The sequence below is a fragment of the Colletotrichum orchidophilum genome, assembly GCF_001831195.1.
Source record: "Colletotrichum orchidophilum strain IMI 309357 chromosome Unknown Scaffold_34.1, whole genome shotgun sequence".
NCBI classification, from domain to species: Eukaryota; Fungi; Ascomycota; class Sordariomycetes; order Glomerellales; family Glomerellaceae; genus Colletotrichum; species Colletotrichum orchidophilum.
The window spans coordinates 290,090-305,092 of record NW_019172990.1 but is presented as its reverse complement, the minus strand read 5'-3'; the positions used below and the strand labels follow the sequence as shown (position 1 = coordinate 305,092).

The 15,003-nt window shown below is 54.3% G+C and overlaps 3 protein-coding genes across 3 annotated transcripts; 1 reads left to right on the top strand and 2 right to left on the bottom strand.

Annotated features, from left to right (window-relative positions):
- Nucleotides 1–3,287: 3,287 nt before the first annotated feature.
- CORC01_05069 (uncharacterized protein) lies at nucleotides 3,288–3,698 on the bottom strand (the record flags this gene model as incomplete). Its single annotated transcript, XM_022616716.1, has 1 exon — nucleotides 3,288–3,698. One exon carries the CDS (start codon nucleotides 3,696–3,698, stop codon nucleotides 3,288–3,290), a length of 411 nt encoding a protein of 136 aa, XP_022476857.1.
- A 716-nt stretch (nucleotides 3,699–4,414) lies between these two features.
- CORC01_05068 (uncharacterized protein) lies at nucleotides 4,415–5,014 on the bottom strand (the record flags this gene model as incomplete). Its single annotated transcript, XM_022616715.1, has 1 exon — nucleotides 4,415–5,014. One exon carries the CDS (start codon nucleotides 5,012–5,014, stop codon nucleotides 4,415–4,417), a length of 600 nt encoding a protein of 199 aa, XP_022476856.1.
- A 3,820-nt stretch (nucleotides 5,015–8,834) lies between these two features.
- Nucleotides 8,835–12,647, top strand: CORC01_05067 (uncharacterized protein; the record flags this gene model as incomplete). Its single annotated transcript, XM_022616714.1, has 1 exon — nucleotides 8,835–12,647. One exon carries the CDS (start codon nucleotides 8,835–8,837, stop codon nucleotides 12,645–12,647), a length of 3,813 nt encoding a protein of 1,270 aa, XP_022476855.1.
- Nucleotides 12,648–15,003: the final 2,356 nt, after the last annotated feature.

Genomic DNA, 15,003 nt, shown 5'->3' with positions numbered 1-15,003 from the left:
GGGGGGGGGGGGGGGGGGGGGGGGGGGGGGGGGGGGGGGGGGGGGGGGGGGGGGGGGGAGGGGGGGGGGGGGGGGGGGGGGGGGGGGGGGGGGGGGGGGGGGGTATGTGGGCGTATTGCTGGAAACGCTGCAGAGCCAGAGGCAATCCATGAATGATCCAATCCAAAAGACTTATCCGTACCTCTCGCGATAACACCAATCGCAACTCGCTCCGTGGATTGCACAAGTCTGTGGCCATAAGACCGGTCTAGGCTGTGGGGATTCTTTCATCTTAGACCGTTTTACCCAGATTGACTGACGTAGCTGCCCTCCTTCTCATCAGTCAGGCCCAACTTTCAGCATCGCTGCATCGATGACCGGCTTCGTGGGCTTTGGGACCGTTCAATACAGTAGCTGGCATGGGCCTTCAATCCCGACAGTATTGAGCTACCGCCGTAATGGAACGCCTTGCTTCCCATGTTCGGTAATAAGCGGGAGTCCCATGTGTTGGAGGGGGCGATTAAAATGTCCGTCCGCCCTGGACTGTACCGGTATGGAGACCGTCAAAGTCTTGAAGTACCGGTCCGATCATGGCGCCGCGTGAGGCGTGTACCTACTTTGAACATTATCGTGTATCGTCGTCTATAACCACGTCTCTCGGGATTTTCTGTGCCGTCACCAGTCGATGCCACGTTGGCCCCCGTTGGTCCTCCGCCAGTATGGTCGTCAATTTTTGAATATCCCTCGTCTTCCCCAGCGATCAGCCCCGGGACAGCCTTGCCAGCAACATGCTGCCGGGTGGACCTGGAGAGACGTTCTAGCGCTGGCAATCGAGGGAGAAAAAATAATAATAAAAAAGCTTCGGTCCGTCAAAAACCAGTTGTAAATCTTAAAGACTGGGAACGGCCCGGCTGGTAGGAGCGTCGTCATCAGACGAACTGTGCACAGCACATCTTTGGTGACCCCATTCTTTCCCCAGTCAATCAAGATGCGACAACCTCAATCTGCGGCTGCACCGGGCCATATCGAACCCAGGCCGCTAACGTTCATGCCGTGCTGCAGGACCGGGAAAGTCCTGGGAGCAGGCGGGGAAGTACTCTGTGTTTCTTGTAGCGGGAATTTTCCACTTGGCCGTGGAGGCTTTCAGTGCTCCATCAGCAGAAACCTCGCACCCACATGCCCATCAAACATTGATTAACTTCGATTCGTGCTCAATCTCGATAGACATTTCATCTGGGCTGACGTGTGCTGATACAGCAGGGCTTGACCAAGCATCGGCGCCGGCCAAGGCCAAAGGCACTGCATACAATGTACGTTGATTGTTGCCAGGAAAGTGTAAGTTCGTTTCCTCAATCTTGAAGAGTTGGACCCGGTACTAGGTAGTAATCTAGGGCTGCGATCCCACCCGTTGGACCTGTAGCTATCCCGACCGGCCGGCCGACAACCATTCGGCTGGGACTTGTGGTGGACTCGACTGGGAAATTGCGCCATCATTGAATCTCACTCTGCCCATCTTCATATCGGAAAGTATTTCTGGCAGTTGGATTGAATTTGAAAGCAGTCATCGACTCGTCCACAGTCCCGGCAGCTCCGACAATCGAGCTTTCACTACAAAGTTGAAAGATGAAGTACAAGCCGGGATCTGCCGCGGCTGAATTTGATGCCAATGTCTTGCACAAGGATGCGCCAGTGGTACGAATGTCCCCGACACTAGGCGTCCTTGTAAGCCTTGTGCATTGCCAGATGCTTTCTTTTCCAACATCAGATTCTGCTTCATGATTCCGGCGCCCTCACAACCCGCGGATGGATGAAGTCTCCAACGTCTCCACGGGCATCTCACAGACCTTAGCACACGCGCCACGTTCATGCCGTGCTCTGTCCAGACGACAACCGCCCATCTTGCAGTCTCCGAAGTAGTATACTGCACAAGGACTGCCGATGAAGCTTGCTGAGCAGGTAGACTTGATGCCGAAATGTGACCCAGCCTGCAGAGGCCAGGAGCGTACGATCGCCGCTGTAAAAGTTAAATACCAGGAACAGCTTGCTGATTGGCCGCGGAAGCTGGCGACAGGTCCGTAGGGATGGACCAAGAAAGGCCGTCGAAAGCCCCTCTTTGAAATTTCGAAAGGGGGGTGGGGGAAACAAGATTATCGCTGTCTGCTTCTGACGGTGTCCATTTGCTTGGCTAGCGGGGACTTCGAAGACTTGACGGGTCACGGCTGAAGGCCAAGGGATCGCTGTCCGTCTAACAGGAAGAAGCGAGACATCCCCCGTAAACGAATTGTGAAGTTCGCATGAGTCGTGAGGTCGATGTGCCCCAGGGTGAGACATTAATGTACCATACAACCGTAGTAGGCAATGAGAGGCAAAGCAGAGCCAGTTCCAATATACGGTGTCTTCGTTGACAGGAAATGAAGGCTCACGAATCAACGAGACTTGTAGGTTGTTTCCTGAACCAGTCACAAGATAGCCTCTCCTCGGTGAAAGAAGCATGCGCAGCTTGGCCTCCGTTTCTCCCCAATGAACTCGTACCCAGAAGCATTTGCAGGGCAGTTATCCGTACGGGACACCGAAGTTTCTGTTGCGATGGACAGCCGTCTCTTCCGCAAAGCCACTGAGTTCCCGCGCCGTGACAGGTTCAAGAACCCGGGGTATCGTCCGTGGTTCAGGCCGGAAGAAAACCGGAGTAAGCATGCATAGTCACCTCCACTCTGTGAGACTAGATCCACGGAGATGCAGTATTAGTCTTATTATTGTGTCGAATCATCCTGCGCTCAGCTCCGAGACTTGACCAAGTTGAAACAGACACCGATTCGAAACCAAACGGCTCAAAGCCAGTCGTGCCAGTGAGAACGGGGAAGCCTGGTGATAGGCGGTGCGCTCCCATTGCAACCGAGCTGAAGGTTTTGCCCAAGACGTCTCGATAGCTGAAGAGAGGAACGGAATGCAAGAAGCGCTTCATTGGACCACAGCCGAAACGCGAATCTCACGGAAACGCGGGGGGTTGCATGGCAGCACGGGTGATGTGCAAAGTGGGCGTGGGCCAAAGCTGACCTGGCAAAGCGTGTCGGCCTACGTATTCGCATCCGTAGCCGTTCTTAAGGGACCAGGGTACCGCAGTGGACAATGATGTTTGCCATGGTCATGGCCAGTCTGGAAGACGACGACAAATAGTTGCTGCGCATAAGTCTGAGCAAAGCACAAGCTGATGTTCGTGTTACTACTCGCATTTCGTTTCCTGCTTACATTGTCAACCGGTGCCTTGGACGAATAGACAGCGAGGTCGTGCAGCTGGGAAGCCTTGAATGTTAAAAGTCAAAAATAGGGGTCGGTCGAGGGAACACCAGCTGACCAGATCTTTGGACGGATCTTGCGCGGCACCGCCGAGGGCACAGCAACCACAAACAGAGCACCCGAGATGTAGACTGACGACAATGGCGCAGATGACATTGCAGTTTCTGCACCTCATTGAATCGTGCGCCGATCAGCCAACGCCAATGTCGGCCGGCCAGCCTGGGCAGACAACTCTTAGGAACAAACCGCAGGAAGAGTGCAGCACAGGATCTTCCTCTGCTGTGGTTACTGGGGCGCGTTTCAATATTTATGGCGCAAAGACACCGGAGCGGCCCTGCGACGATTGGAGGCTGAACCAATAGACCACGGCAGGCGGTTGACGAGATTGTGAGGCCCGTATTCGCCCCGTTGTTCAGTTGAGACATCAGAAAAGGGGTCCAGCAGACAGGGCAGCGCACAAGATCAAGCCCGTGCCTATAATTCCCAGGCGCACTGTCGTGCAGTTGTGAGTTTGGAGTCAAAATGTTGATCAGAAAGTCAAGATGCAACTTTGACCAGGGCGACGTTTTGCAGTACTCATGATTGCCGCTTTTGAAGCGGCAAGACTACAGCCGCGGGTTGGTGAGTCTAGGCATTAGCTTTCCATACGCTCTGGAGATTAAGACAGTATTGACTGGCTGCAGAGACAGAGTTTATGAGCTGTAGGCGAGAGCTTGCAACGGTTGGCGCGATAGTTTGGTTGGGTAGTGAGACATTTAGAGAAGAGGTGGCCTGTTAGTGCGCCCCTGGCTTCTTGTTAATTTGGTCGACACGCCCCTCGTGGATCGTTGAAGGCTTTGCCATTTGTCAGTCAATTTTTCCATAGGCCTGACTGATACTGATCTGACGCTTGCCAGTGGTTTCTAGTGATCAGCGCGGAAGCATCAATGCAGACAGCTTCGAGCATCTGCGCGCAGTGACTGGCAAAGGGCATTGCAACCTGTCGGGCCAACTGCTTCTTTTTAAGGTTAAAGACGCCTTGACGAGTGCGGCGTAGATGGCGATGCAGTAAAGCATCGGTAATGGAACTGCTGAACCGTGTCTTGCCGGTCAGTGTCAATGTTCAATGCACAGCTTGCGAGTGGCCTAAGAACAGCAAACGCTAGGTATCACCTTGAAGCTTGAGAATCGTCCACAAGTAGTCTGGTGGAGTGGCAGGGCGCAGGCATGCAATCGTGCGGAACGCAGCCAGCTCCGCAGTTGCTAGAGCCACACCCTCGTCCCCATCTCGGTGTTTGGGCAACATGACGTTGGCATCAGAAAGGGCAGGAGCAGAAATCTCCTTGGACAGCTTCGAATGCAGCCAGATGTGGAGAGAGAGACAGACAGAGAGAGACAGACAGACAGAGACAGAACCAAAAGGGGCGAGAAGAAAGCGCTCGATGGACAGAGGTTGTGGCAACGACTTGCGAATGTGATGTGCGAAGTTGGTAAGGCGAAACGACGGAAAGCATGCGGGGGCCAGATGGTGGTGGGTACGAGAGCGGGCCGGGGTCCTCAGGGCACTGAGCAGATGACTTTGAAAGGATTCCAGGCGGCTCTGTTGTCGATATTTACAATGATTTTGACTCTTGTGGCCATGCGTTTCGTCCGTTTGTTGTCGCAGGCTAGAATAGGAACGGATGGGCGTCGGCAAGAACAGACTCTGCTGACAAGCGCGCAGGTGAAGACGGCAACGGCTCGGACGGGGTCTTGGCTGCATTGCTGATCAAAGCTTGCGGGCGATGCGAGAGTCGCTGGCAGCGTATACTTTGTTGAAGCGCAATACTATTAGAGGAAGCGGCGGAAGGCTTTTCGCCATGGGATGATGCGATTTGACGATGCAGGGAGGCATGCAGGGAGGCGAGACTACCGAGCTGCAACGGCACTGGACAGAAGAAGCCCACCAATTTTTTTTTTTAATTTTTTTTGGGAAGTCGACGAGACTCGTGAGACCCGACGAGAGCTGTTTTGGCTTGCTAGAAGAACGAAAGAGAGGCGGTTGTGGCGGCTTGGGCGGTTATTAGGGTTGTGATGGTGCCACAGGGGCTACGTGTGCTACCAAGAGGTTCGAAGAAGCCCGCCGATCGAGAGGGAGCTGGAATTTGGGGCGGTGTCATGTGCGTTCGCTGGCGTGCGGTTGTGTTTTGCTTCTTTGCCCCTCTCATCCAGAGAAGCCATGGCGATGAGACTGATGGTTTGTTTTGATGATGAATCCTTTGGCCGCCCGAGACATTGAGGGTCGAAGGCGAGGAAGGGCGTATCTTGTGTGGAGGAGGAGGAGGGGGGGAGGAAGGGGAGGAAAGGGAGGAGGAGGACGGGTTGGATACCTGGAAGGTGGTGGTGGTGCTGCTTCCAAGGCTGTTTGAGATGGAAGGAGCACTTCCGTCCCAACTTCCCCAGGCACACGCCAGTGCAGGATGATACGCACGAGTACCTGCATCTGCAGCTTCACCTGCCGTTGGCGGCACAGGCACGCGCATGTTCCTGCCGTCCGGTGGAAGAGAGTGCAACGAGGTACGTAGCATTCGCTACTCGAGCTGACTAAGGTAAGGTGAGGTGAGCCTGCTTGCCTATAGGGAAGGGCGGATTAATATCCGTAGGTGACCTGACCCCTATTTTACCTTACGAATAAGGTATTCCAGCACCAGCACCAGCACCCGCACCAGCAACAGCTCCAGCAACAGCTCCAGCAGGTCGTTTGAAGGCGCTTGCTTCTTTGCTTCAGATTGTGCAGAAACATCGTCTAGTATGACATGCACGGTATTCGGAGAGACACCTCCCCTGTCTCCTGTCTGCTCAGCCAATTGATACAATGACGGCATTTCATCGCCCGTGGCAGCAGGACAGGCACACAGGACAGGACAGGACAGGAGCAGCAAATAAGCCGAAGGGGAACACAGCGGCGCGGGATGAGAAGAATTGGAAGAGAATGGAAAGTACCTACTTTGCTGTACGTAGCGAGAGGGGACCCCACTTGCAATTTTGGCATCTGACACCCCTCAGTTAAGCACCGTGCGTGCTTACCTTGCTACCTATGTAGGTACAGGCCTGGCTGACATAAGGAAACCGAGTCTGTTAGTGCTCGTGCATGATGCATCACCACTTGTCTGCAGCTCGGACTAACAGACGCCGTCACCACCTCACTTCCCAACGGCTTTCCCTTGGTGTCGGGTCTGTCTGGCCCTCCACCAATGAGTAATGCAGCTTGATCCGCGCTAAGTGGCCAGGTCCCTTGCATTTCGCATCCCGGGCCAGACCCAAGCCAGACAAGTCTAGGAACAAAATGCCAGGGGCTCCAGCGTGCATCTCGCAGCTGCTGCCAGGAACACGCCCAGGGACACCTCAGGGGGCCTCTTTTGAGTGTCCAGCCGGGGCCAATCCCGCTCCTCCTCTTCCTCTTTTCTCTTAGTGCCGCCTTCGTGCCTCTCGAATGAGTCTCATCCCTCTCGTCTCGTCACGAAGCCCCGTCCCTGCTCCCCAATGTAGTCGACACGTCGAGTGTGCTGTCTGCTGAGTCGATGGGCTAATGACTACCTACTACGTAGTCCTACACAGTGCTGCCTGCCATCGGAGTAGTGGGCGGGGAGGAGGGGGGCATTTGTTCACTTTCCATCATTCGTGAGGCCCGATATTCCTGCAATTCTGAGCCCTAATGTTAGTTAGCCTCACACTCACCATCCCACTCCTACATATCCGTAGCATGTGTATCCGTAGGTATTGTCACTCACTCACTCACCTCATTCCCACTCATAAACCCAATCTCATGATTCATCCCACACCCCTCCCACGCCCCTGCCTCGACCACCACCATCCGTCCCGTCGTGCAGCCACAATCCCAGTCCGTCTCCTCCCCGTCCCCTGCCTCCTGTCCACACCTCTCAACTCTCCACGTCTCCTCCTCTCCCCTGCCGCCTTCACACCGTGACACCCCCCGTTCGTGGCTCGGATTCTCCAATTTCTGGTGCCCGTCGCCCTGTCCCTGTACAGAGTAACCGCACAGCGTCCGCAATTCTTCTTTTCCCTCCTGGCTCCTGGGTCACTCCTTTCTCTCCCGTCACTCACAATCCTCCAACGTCTCCAGTCGTTTACTTTGCTTCCATCGGCCTTCCTTGCTCGCCTACCTTCTTTTTTCCCCTCCTTCTGCACTCTGTTCTGCGTCTACTAGTAACCTGAACTCAAGTCACTCGTTGCTTTTCTTTCTTGTCTTCCTCCTGGTTCCGTTTTGTTTGCCTGTCAGGAAAAAAAAAACTTGGGTGAGGCAAGGGGAAAAAAAGGTTTCTCAAGAGAGCTCCCACATTCCCACCCGAGTCCTTCTTTTCTCGATACACACTCTCTCGTCTCTTTTTCCTTCCTGCCGTCTCGTCGACTTCGAGTCTACCAGTACGACGCCGTAAACGCTACTCGCCACCCTGTCTGGTCGACCTCGCCTAACAAACGAACGGCACTGCGAGATCCAGTATCTCTGCAACCTTTGGACCGCCCAAACACGACCACTCGACCGGGATTGTCGACTTACCCCCGACGGGACCTCTCCCTTTCTTATCAGTAACCCGCGATTCAGCCATATTCCACCTCATCTCCTTCGGGAATTTATCCACCTTGTTCACCCGCGCCAGCTTTTCAGGCCCAGCTCCTGCACCTATTGCAGTCACCAGACCGAAATCGACGCATCTCTTGCTGCCGCCAGCCTATTGCGCAGGAGACCATTGGAATCCGTGTGCGACCCTGGACTTTGGGGACTTTGGAGTCTGATCTGGCTCATACGACGAATCACTGCTCCTACCCGTGTTGACGCTTCGATCCCGTCGTCTGAGCACATCGCATTTTCGCCAGGATACTTCTCCCTCGCCGACTCCCTCGCCGAGACGGTCAACATCCAGATCGACGCTGCTTTGAGTCGCCAGGAGCAAAAGTCTACATGCGACGTTGACAGCCCAGGACACAACTCCATCTTTTGCTGAAACATTCCCGATACGGCGACATCTCTGATCTAGGTACGCTTTTTGCTCGAAATGTCTGCTCTGTCCCTCTTGCCCATGTCCCGCCGCCCACGCACCCGCGTCGTCTTTGATATTGGTTGCATTTCCTCTCAGAAACCCAGCCGACAATTTCGTCCCATTCTCCCAGCTGCGACGGGGCTCAAGCACAGCTTTAAGTGTCTCCGGCGCGTTGCTGAACTCAATCGCGGCTTGTTCACGCCCAAAGCCGTCCGGAGCTGAGACCGGAACGTGGTTCTGTGTCCAAGGGTTCCTGTCAAATCTTTGCTGACGATTCTGCTATTTTGGTCTAGCTATCCCGCATTCCGACTTCAGACGCACCCTCGGCCAATCGTCCTGAGCGAACATCACCTGTTTCAAACAAACTTTCGCCCTTCGTCCCAACTACTCGATCTACCATCCCAACCACTATTAATGGATGCCGCTTAATGAAGAGCACCCACACCCAAGCTTGATCAACAGTCTTAAAAAGGAATAGAGGGACTGCCTGCCGACTAGACGCAGAACGCTCCTCTGCCAACGAGGCAGAAATTATTCATCACAATGAATAGATTCCGCACCAAGAAGAGGGCGAAGGATGATGCCGCCTCGTCCACGCCTCGGGCTTCCCATGAATCAGAGACTCCTGCCCCATTTCGTTTGTTCGGCAAGGGGAAAAAGTCACAAGAAGAAGAGCCAAAGAAGGAACTGGACCTCGAAAACGCTCTGCCTCCCAGTGATGATTTTCGAACGAGTCTGCTCATGACAGGGTTATCAGCACGATTTTCCATGCTGAGAGAGCAGGATGACCCAAACACCAAGATTGGCAAGGCAAGTGACGATAGCGTTTTATTTCCCAAGCGCCAATCGAGGATGCTGGACTTTGGCTTTGGCATCGGTGCAAATGGATTATCAGATATCGCCGAGGTCGAATCAATCCGAAAAGAAGTACCCTTCTCTCGGATGGACTCGTACCACTCAGCAGATGGTAACTCCATCTCGGGAAGCGTCATGGACCGAGCCAAGCCAGGAGAGGGCAACAACCTATTCGGCGGACGCCAGAAAGTGTACAAACTTGGTTCCGGTGCTATTTCCACCAAGAACCTCGACGGGGGTGGCATGAGTGGACGAGTAATCTACGACGACGACGTCTCCAAGTCAGCCTTCCAGAAATGGAGGCAGAGCGAGAAGTCCAAGCTGTCATTTGACGACGATCAAGAGCAGAAGCCCTCAAGCATCGATATTCCCCGCGCCGAATCACCTCCGCCCTTGGGGTACGACCGTAAGAGAGAAACCAACTCAACAACATCATCGACGCCGTCACTGGGACGCAACTCTACAGCAGCCACGTCTGTCATGTCTCAACCAACATCGGCAGCAAAGGACTGGCAGTCAAACCCGACCGCACCCAGCTCAGCGACAGGCACTCCCAATCTTGACCGGAGCGTCACCCGCGCACGACGCCTCTACGAGACGGGTCTCAACCATGAGCTCCAAGAACAACAATCTTCAGCTCTTTCGCGAATGGACACTCTATCCCGGCAGCGAACACTCGGCAGTAAGACTCCTGATCTCCAAAACGGACCTTCTCCGACGAGCAGCCTCTTCAGCGACCGGTTCGGCAACGATAGGAGAATCTTGGCAAAGGGAAGCGCCCCAAACTTGCGATCCGTGAGTCCACCAACCATGGGATCACCGATCGCCCCGATGGATCTGGGTATCAATGTGCCTTCGAACTCGGAACCCAAGTCCTCTTTTGGAGGTGCACCACCTTTGAGCCCCCCCATTAGCGAAGGGGAGGAAAGCTCTATCCTACCTAGCGATAGGGGCAAAGCTACCGCCATGGGCCTGTTCCAGAAGCCGCTTCACTCTTATGACGAGTCGAGATATGCTCAGAGACAGCTCCAACTCCAGCAAGGCCGAGAGACGCCTACCAACATGTTCCGCACTGAGTCTAACGCTTCTCAAACCACCGGCCGGTCCCGTTCATCTTCGTCGGCTCAGAGGCTGCCGGCGGAGAAATCTGAGCCGATTATTCGAACCGAGCCGACTGTGAAGGAAGAAGAGGCTGGACTGAGCTTCTATGACGATTCGCTTTCTCCGCAAGACGGCACGACCAACCCAGCTGCCGCATTCTACAGCACTACAAGGCGGCCAGCTGATCGCGACCATCCCGCACTCAGGGACTTTGCCGTGCCGACGCCACTTTCTTTGAGCACTGGCGCTTCGGTGGAGCCATCGCCTGTGTCCGATCAACCTTTTACTGCTGTGTCCGCAGAGACGACAAGCTCACCACTAGACTCTCCAACGCTTCCATCATCCGCAGGCCTAAGCGGAATGGTCCGCCAGCATCTGAGGACTGATAGTGCCAATTCATCCATTTACGGCTCAGCACCGCAAACCTCCAATTATGCTTCTAGGTTCCCTTTCGACCCGTATGATTCGAAATCTCTGGCCGACATGGGAGTTATGGCCAACCCTTGGGAACTTCAGTCCCCAGACTGGAGAAATTCGACATTCAACGAGAAGGAACAAGCGCCTATCAAGCCGAAGGAACCGGCAGCTCCTGAGCCCAGCCCTCAGCCTCGACAAACGCTGCCGTCGGAGAATCAGCCAATCTCGGAGCGCAACACTGGATCGAGCACAGAGATGGAAAAAGAACATGACGAGTTCGCCAACCAACTCGCTGACCGTGCGCGCCGGGTTCGTGAGAGGCTCACGTCGTATGTCGAGTCGGACCGCGACAGCAGGTCCCTGTCACCTCACCCCGTCGAGCGCATCAGAGAGCCATCGTTGCCCCGCCCGAATCCATTGGGCATTTTGAGACAGAAGACTAGCCGCGGCTCTTTGATCGATCGCAACCGCGAGAACCGCGTCGACAGCCAGCACTCCAAGGCTATCAAGATGCTTGGCCTGGCAACTTCAACCATCAGCAGCGCTCCAAGCTCGAACAAGTCAAGCTTCGAAGAGAAGGAACCTCAGTCCACTGCTCACGAAGAACGTGAGAAGCCAGCATTCCCCAGGGCTGAGACGGCCCCGGTCCTTCCCACGCATGAACCGGAGAAGGACAAGGAGGACGAGTCAATGCACGCTGGACTCCAAGCATTTAGGCAAGCCAGGCGGCGGTTGATGGAGGCCCAGAAGAGCCCGTCGAATGTCCCTATCATGCCCGGTCAGGCGCCTGGCTCCGTCTCCGTTCCGATGGTTGGCCCACCCGCATCCAGGACCGCCCCCAACCGTGAGCGCACTCCCGGCCCGAGATCACCGTCTCGCGAGCGCCGACCGCCTCCTGTCACCTACCAGCAGCGGGCACCTAGTGAGGAGCCACAGCCTAGCAACGGCCCTGGCCGAGTGCCGTCGCGCCCTCCTTCTCGGACTGAGCGGGTAGAACGTGACCGCAGCGGCTCTGAGGCTAGCAGCGGCGGCGACAGGCCTCACCGTCCTCCGCGCCTGCGTACCGGGACCGCCTCATCACCTCACGAAGAGCGCGGAATGGCGCCCCCTCAAGGGAGACCTCCAATGCTGAACTCGCCAGGCCTCCCTGGCACTAACATTCGTCGGTCTCCAATCATGCCTCCTCAGCCTTACCCGGTTGGAGCATCCCAAGGAAAGCCTCTTGATCGGTCTGCTTCCCAGGGCAACCTGGCTGTTCAGTACCGCCGTCGGGGCCCTGATTCCGGCCAGCCCTCGCCCATCTCCCCAATGGCTCCTATCCCTTCGCCGTCAATTCCCGTCAGCCAGTCTACACCCGCTTTCGTTCCCTCCCGACGACCATCCGCACCTCCTGTGCCATCGCCCAACTCGGAAACTGCACTTGTCAGCCGCCTTGACGAGTCTATGAAGAGGGTTGTCAGGAAGAAGGACATCTCTGAGCCGACTTTTGTCTCCTCTACCTCCCGCGTTCCAACCGTGGCTCTCCCCGAGACGTCGGAGTCCCGTTCTAGAAGCGGTTCTAGGACGCGATCCGGTAGCATCCTGGGTGCCACCGCCTCAACGCCAAACCTTCATGCCAGCGCGCACGCCAACATTAACGCTCCGCCTGTACCTCCAATCAACCCTAAGCGCCGCAACATGATCGGTTCGATGATGGGTCGCAGAGGAGAGGAGGACATGGGCGCAAGTTCTCTTCACCTGCCCTTTTCACCGCCACCGATCCCTAGCGAATACGGCGGTGACAGCCACAGTGCATTCTCCGTGAGCGACGAAGAGGACGGTCCCGGGTCTCAGCGGCGCCGACTTCGAAAGACCATTAGCGAAGCCAACGGCATGAACATGCGTGCTCGGCTTACCCGGGGTAACAGCCCACCGAACATGCCTGGACCCACGGCCATGACAGGGGGCTTGAACAACGGAAACATGCCTGGTGGCATGATTTAAACATCTAAACAACCGCCACGAAGCTCTTCATTGTCTCTAATCATCAGTATCATTAAAAATGGATGGCGGGGTTTAAAAAGGAGAGAAAATGGTTGTCACGAATCTATGAGTACGTTTTTGTATTTTTGCCTTGGATTTTTTCTATTTCAATTACCCCCAAGTTGGTCTCCATGTCCGCTTGGCTCTTATTGTATATTTCTTATTCCCCTTCATTCTTTCCTCTCTGACTGTAGCACTTCTGTGCTCAGCCTCTTCGACGTTAGGCTCTCGGAGGGAGCATTAATAGGGCGGGGTCCTCCTTTTTGGGATGAGTTTGTATGCATTTTGGTGGCGGGCCTGGTGTCTACCATCTGAAGGACTTGAAGATCAGGTGGGGAGAGCAAGTGCACGGTCATTCCGAGTCCGAAGAATACCAGAATATTTCGAGGCTGTGGCTAGGGTGGTGGTGCAAAGGTCGGTGTCTGATATACCATGTACTAAAGTGAATTGGGAGCAATCAAATTCATCGCAATCAACATTTGACATCAGCTCTGAGTGATTTGCAAAGTGGATGTTCACTACGCCTGAGAAAGTCAAGGCCGGTGCGTTTATCAGCCTTGGCATCATTCCCCCCAAACAGAGACGGCATGCTGATCGGCGAAAATACCCGGCCTATCCCCCCCTAGGGGGCCGGCGTCCGCCCGGGATCCACCCCGAACAATACGCCGGCCACGCAAAAACCTGCCGATCAGCATCGCACCGGTGTCAAGAAAAAGGCTTATCGGCATCGCGAAAAGGCTGCTGAATAATACTACGTTGGCGGATCAAGCTCGACATAATCTGGCGTAGATAGAGAACCACGATGGTATGTGTCGCCTTGCGTGCGCTATTCGCGTTGCCCGCCGGAGGGGCCCAAGATGTTTTTGAGGATAGGGTGGTATAATTTGCTTATTACTGAGGGTAAGCCTTTCGTTCTCTACTGCCGTCTTCTATTTGCTTGCTTGCTACATGGAGAGTATCATCTCTTGGTTCATGGTTTTCAAGCACTTCTGGCTGGCACGACATGTCACCCTTTGGGTGCCGGAGCGGATTGGCCTTTTCTTCTTCCAAAGCGGCGTGGCATTTGCGCAAATGAAGACTGTAGATGTATTTTCTTCGCCAGTCGCCGATTTTATACCTCTGTCTATTCGTGTGCAAACGCCAGCTAACAGGTTTCTCGCCGTCTGATGTGTGCGGAACAAACTGAGAGCATCGGCGCTAGAAAACTACAGCCCGTCCAAGCCGCCACCGTCTCGTGCCTCTCTAATGGAAGAGCACAAAGTTATTGCCCTTTTCATTGCCGACACAGATACAATCGGTGCAACTATGACGCTTGGAACTTATCGCCTGTGTAAACATTTCGGGGAAAGTACGCGAGGTTGAAGGTAGAGCTGAAGGACGTATGGCCGCACCTGACAGGCCCCACGCCGATAGTACAATAGCTAGAGAAGTTGCCTTAAGTGGTGAGTATTCATCAAAAAGTGTGCTCAACGATTCAAACTTGCAAGAAAGCGAAGCAGGAATTTTCAGTAGTAATTATAAAGAATCTTTGGCGTTTGTCCTCTCAGAGAATACCAGTTTTAAGGTGGATCCGGGTGCACAGGAAACAACTCTGCTACTCTCGTCTACATTCCCATGAATTTAGGCACATAAAAAGAAATGGCCTCTTGCTTCTTACCAGTAAAGGGTTTAGTTTTTGGGATTTCGCGATTTGCTTTTGTCAGCACTTTGTTTTTTGATCATATAGTGTATTGAGTGCAATGGGAATCACCAGTATTGGTTCGGTCGTGGAAGATGCAGACTCAAGATGTGCCTTTGGGTCAACATTTTCGGTGGCAAAGATAGTATTTCATTAATACAAGTTAGGGCTCATGATGTCAAATTGGTCTTGAGATATTGACCTTCGTCTTCCGGAATTGAATGCATCAGAGGCTAATGCCGTCGGATAGGGGCGTATTGGGCAATTGAGTTCAAGCTAGGGTGATCTGAAGTTTGTCTCGACTTGACCTTCATCGGCTCCTTGGTGTCAAGCATTGCCGTATTTTTGCACGAAAGGGAATCTCGGCAACAAATTCCGGCAACCTGGCACCTGTTAGAGGCGATAGTATAATACCCCAGTTTGCAGAATAGAGATCTAGAGGGACAGAAGCAATCAATGGATTTTGCCTTGCTTACCGCGCTCTACGCCAAAAAGGTAAGCATGCACATTATAAGAAACGCGTTAGAGCAAAAGGATGGGCCCTGGCCAGGATTCGAACCTGGGACCTCTTCCAATCGACCGTAGAGACTCGAAAGTCTTGCTGAAGCCCTAAGGAAGAATCATACCGCTAGACCACCA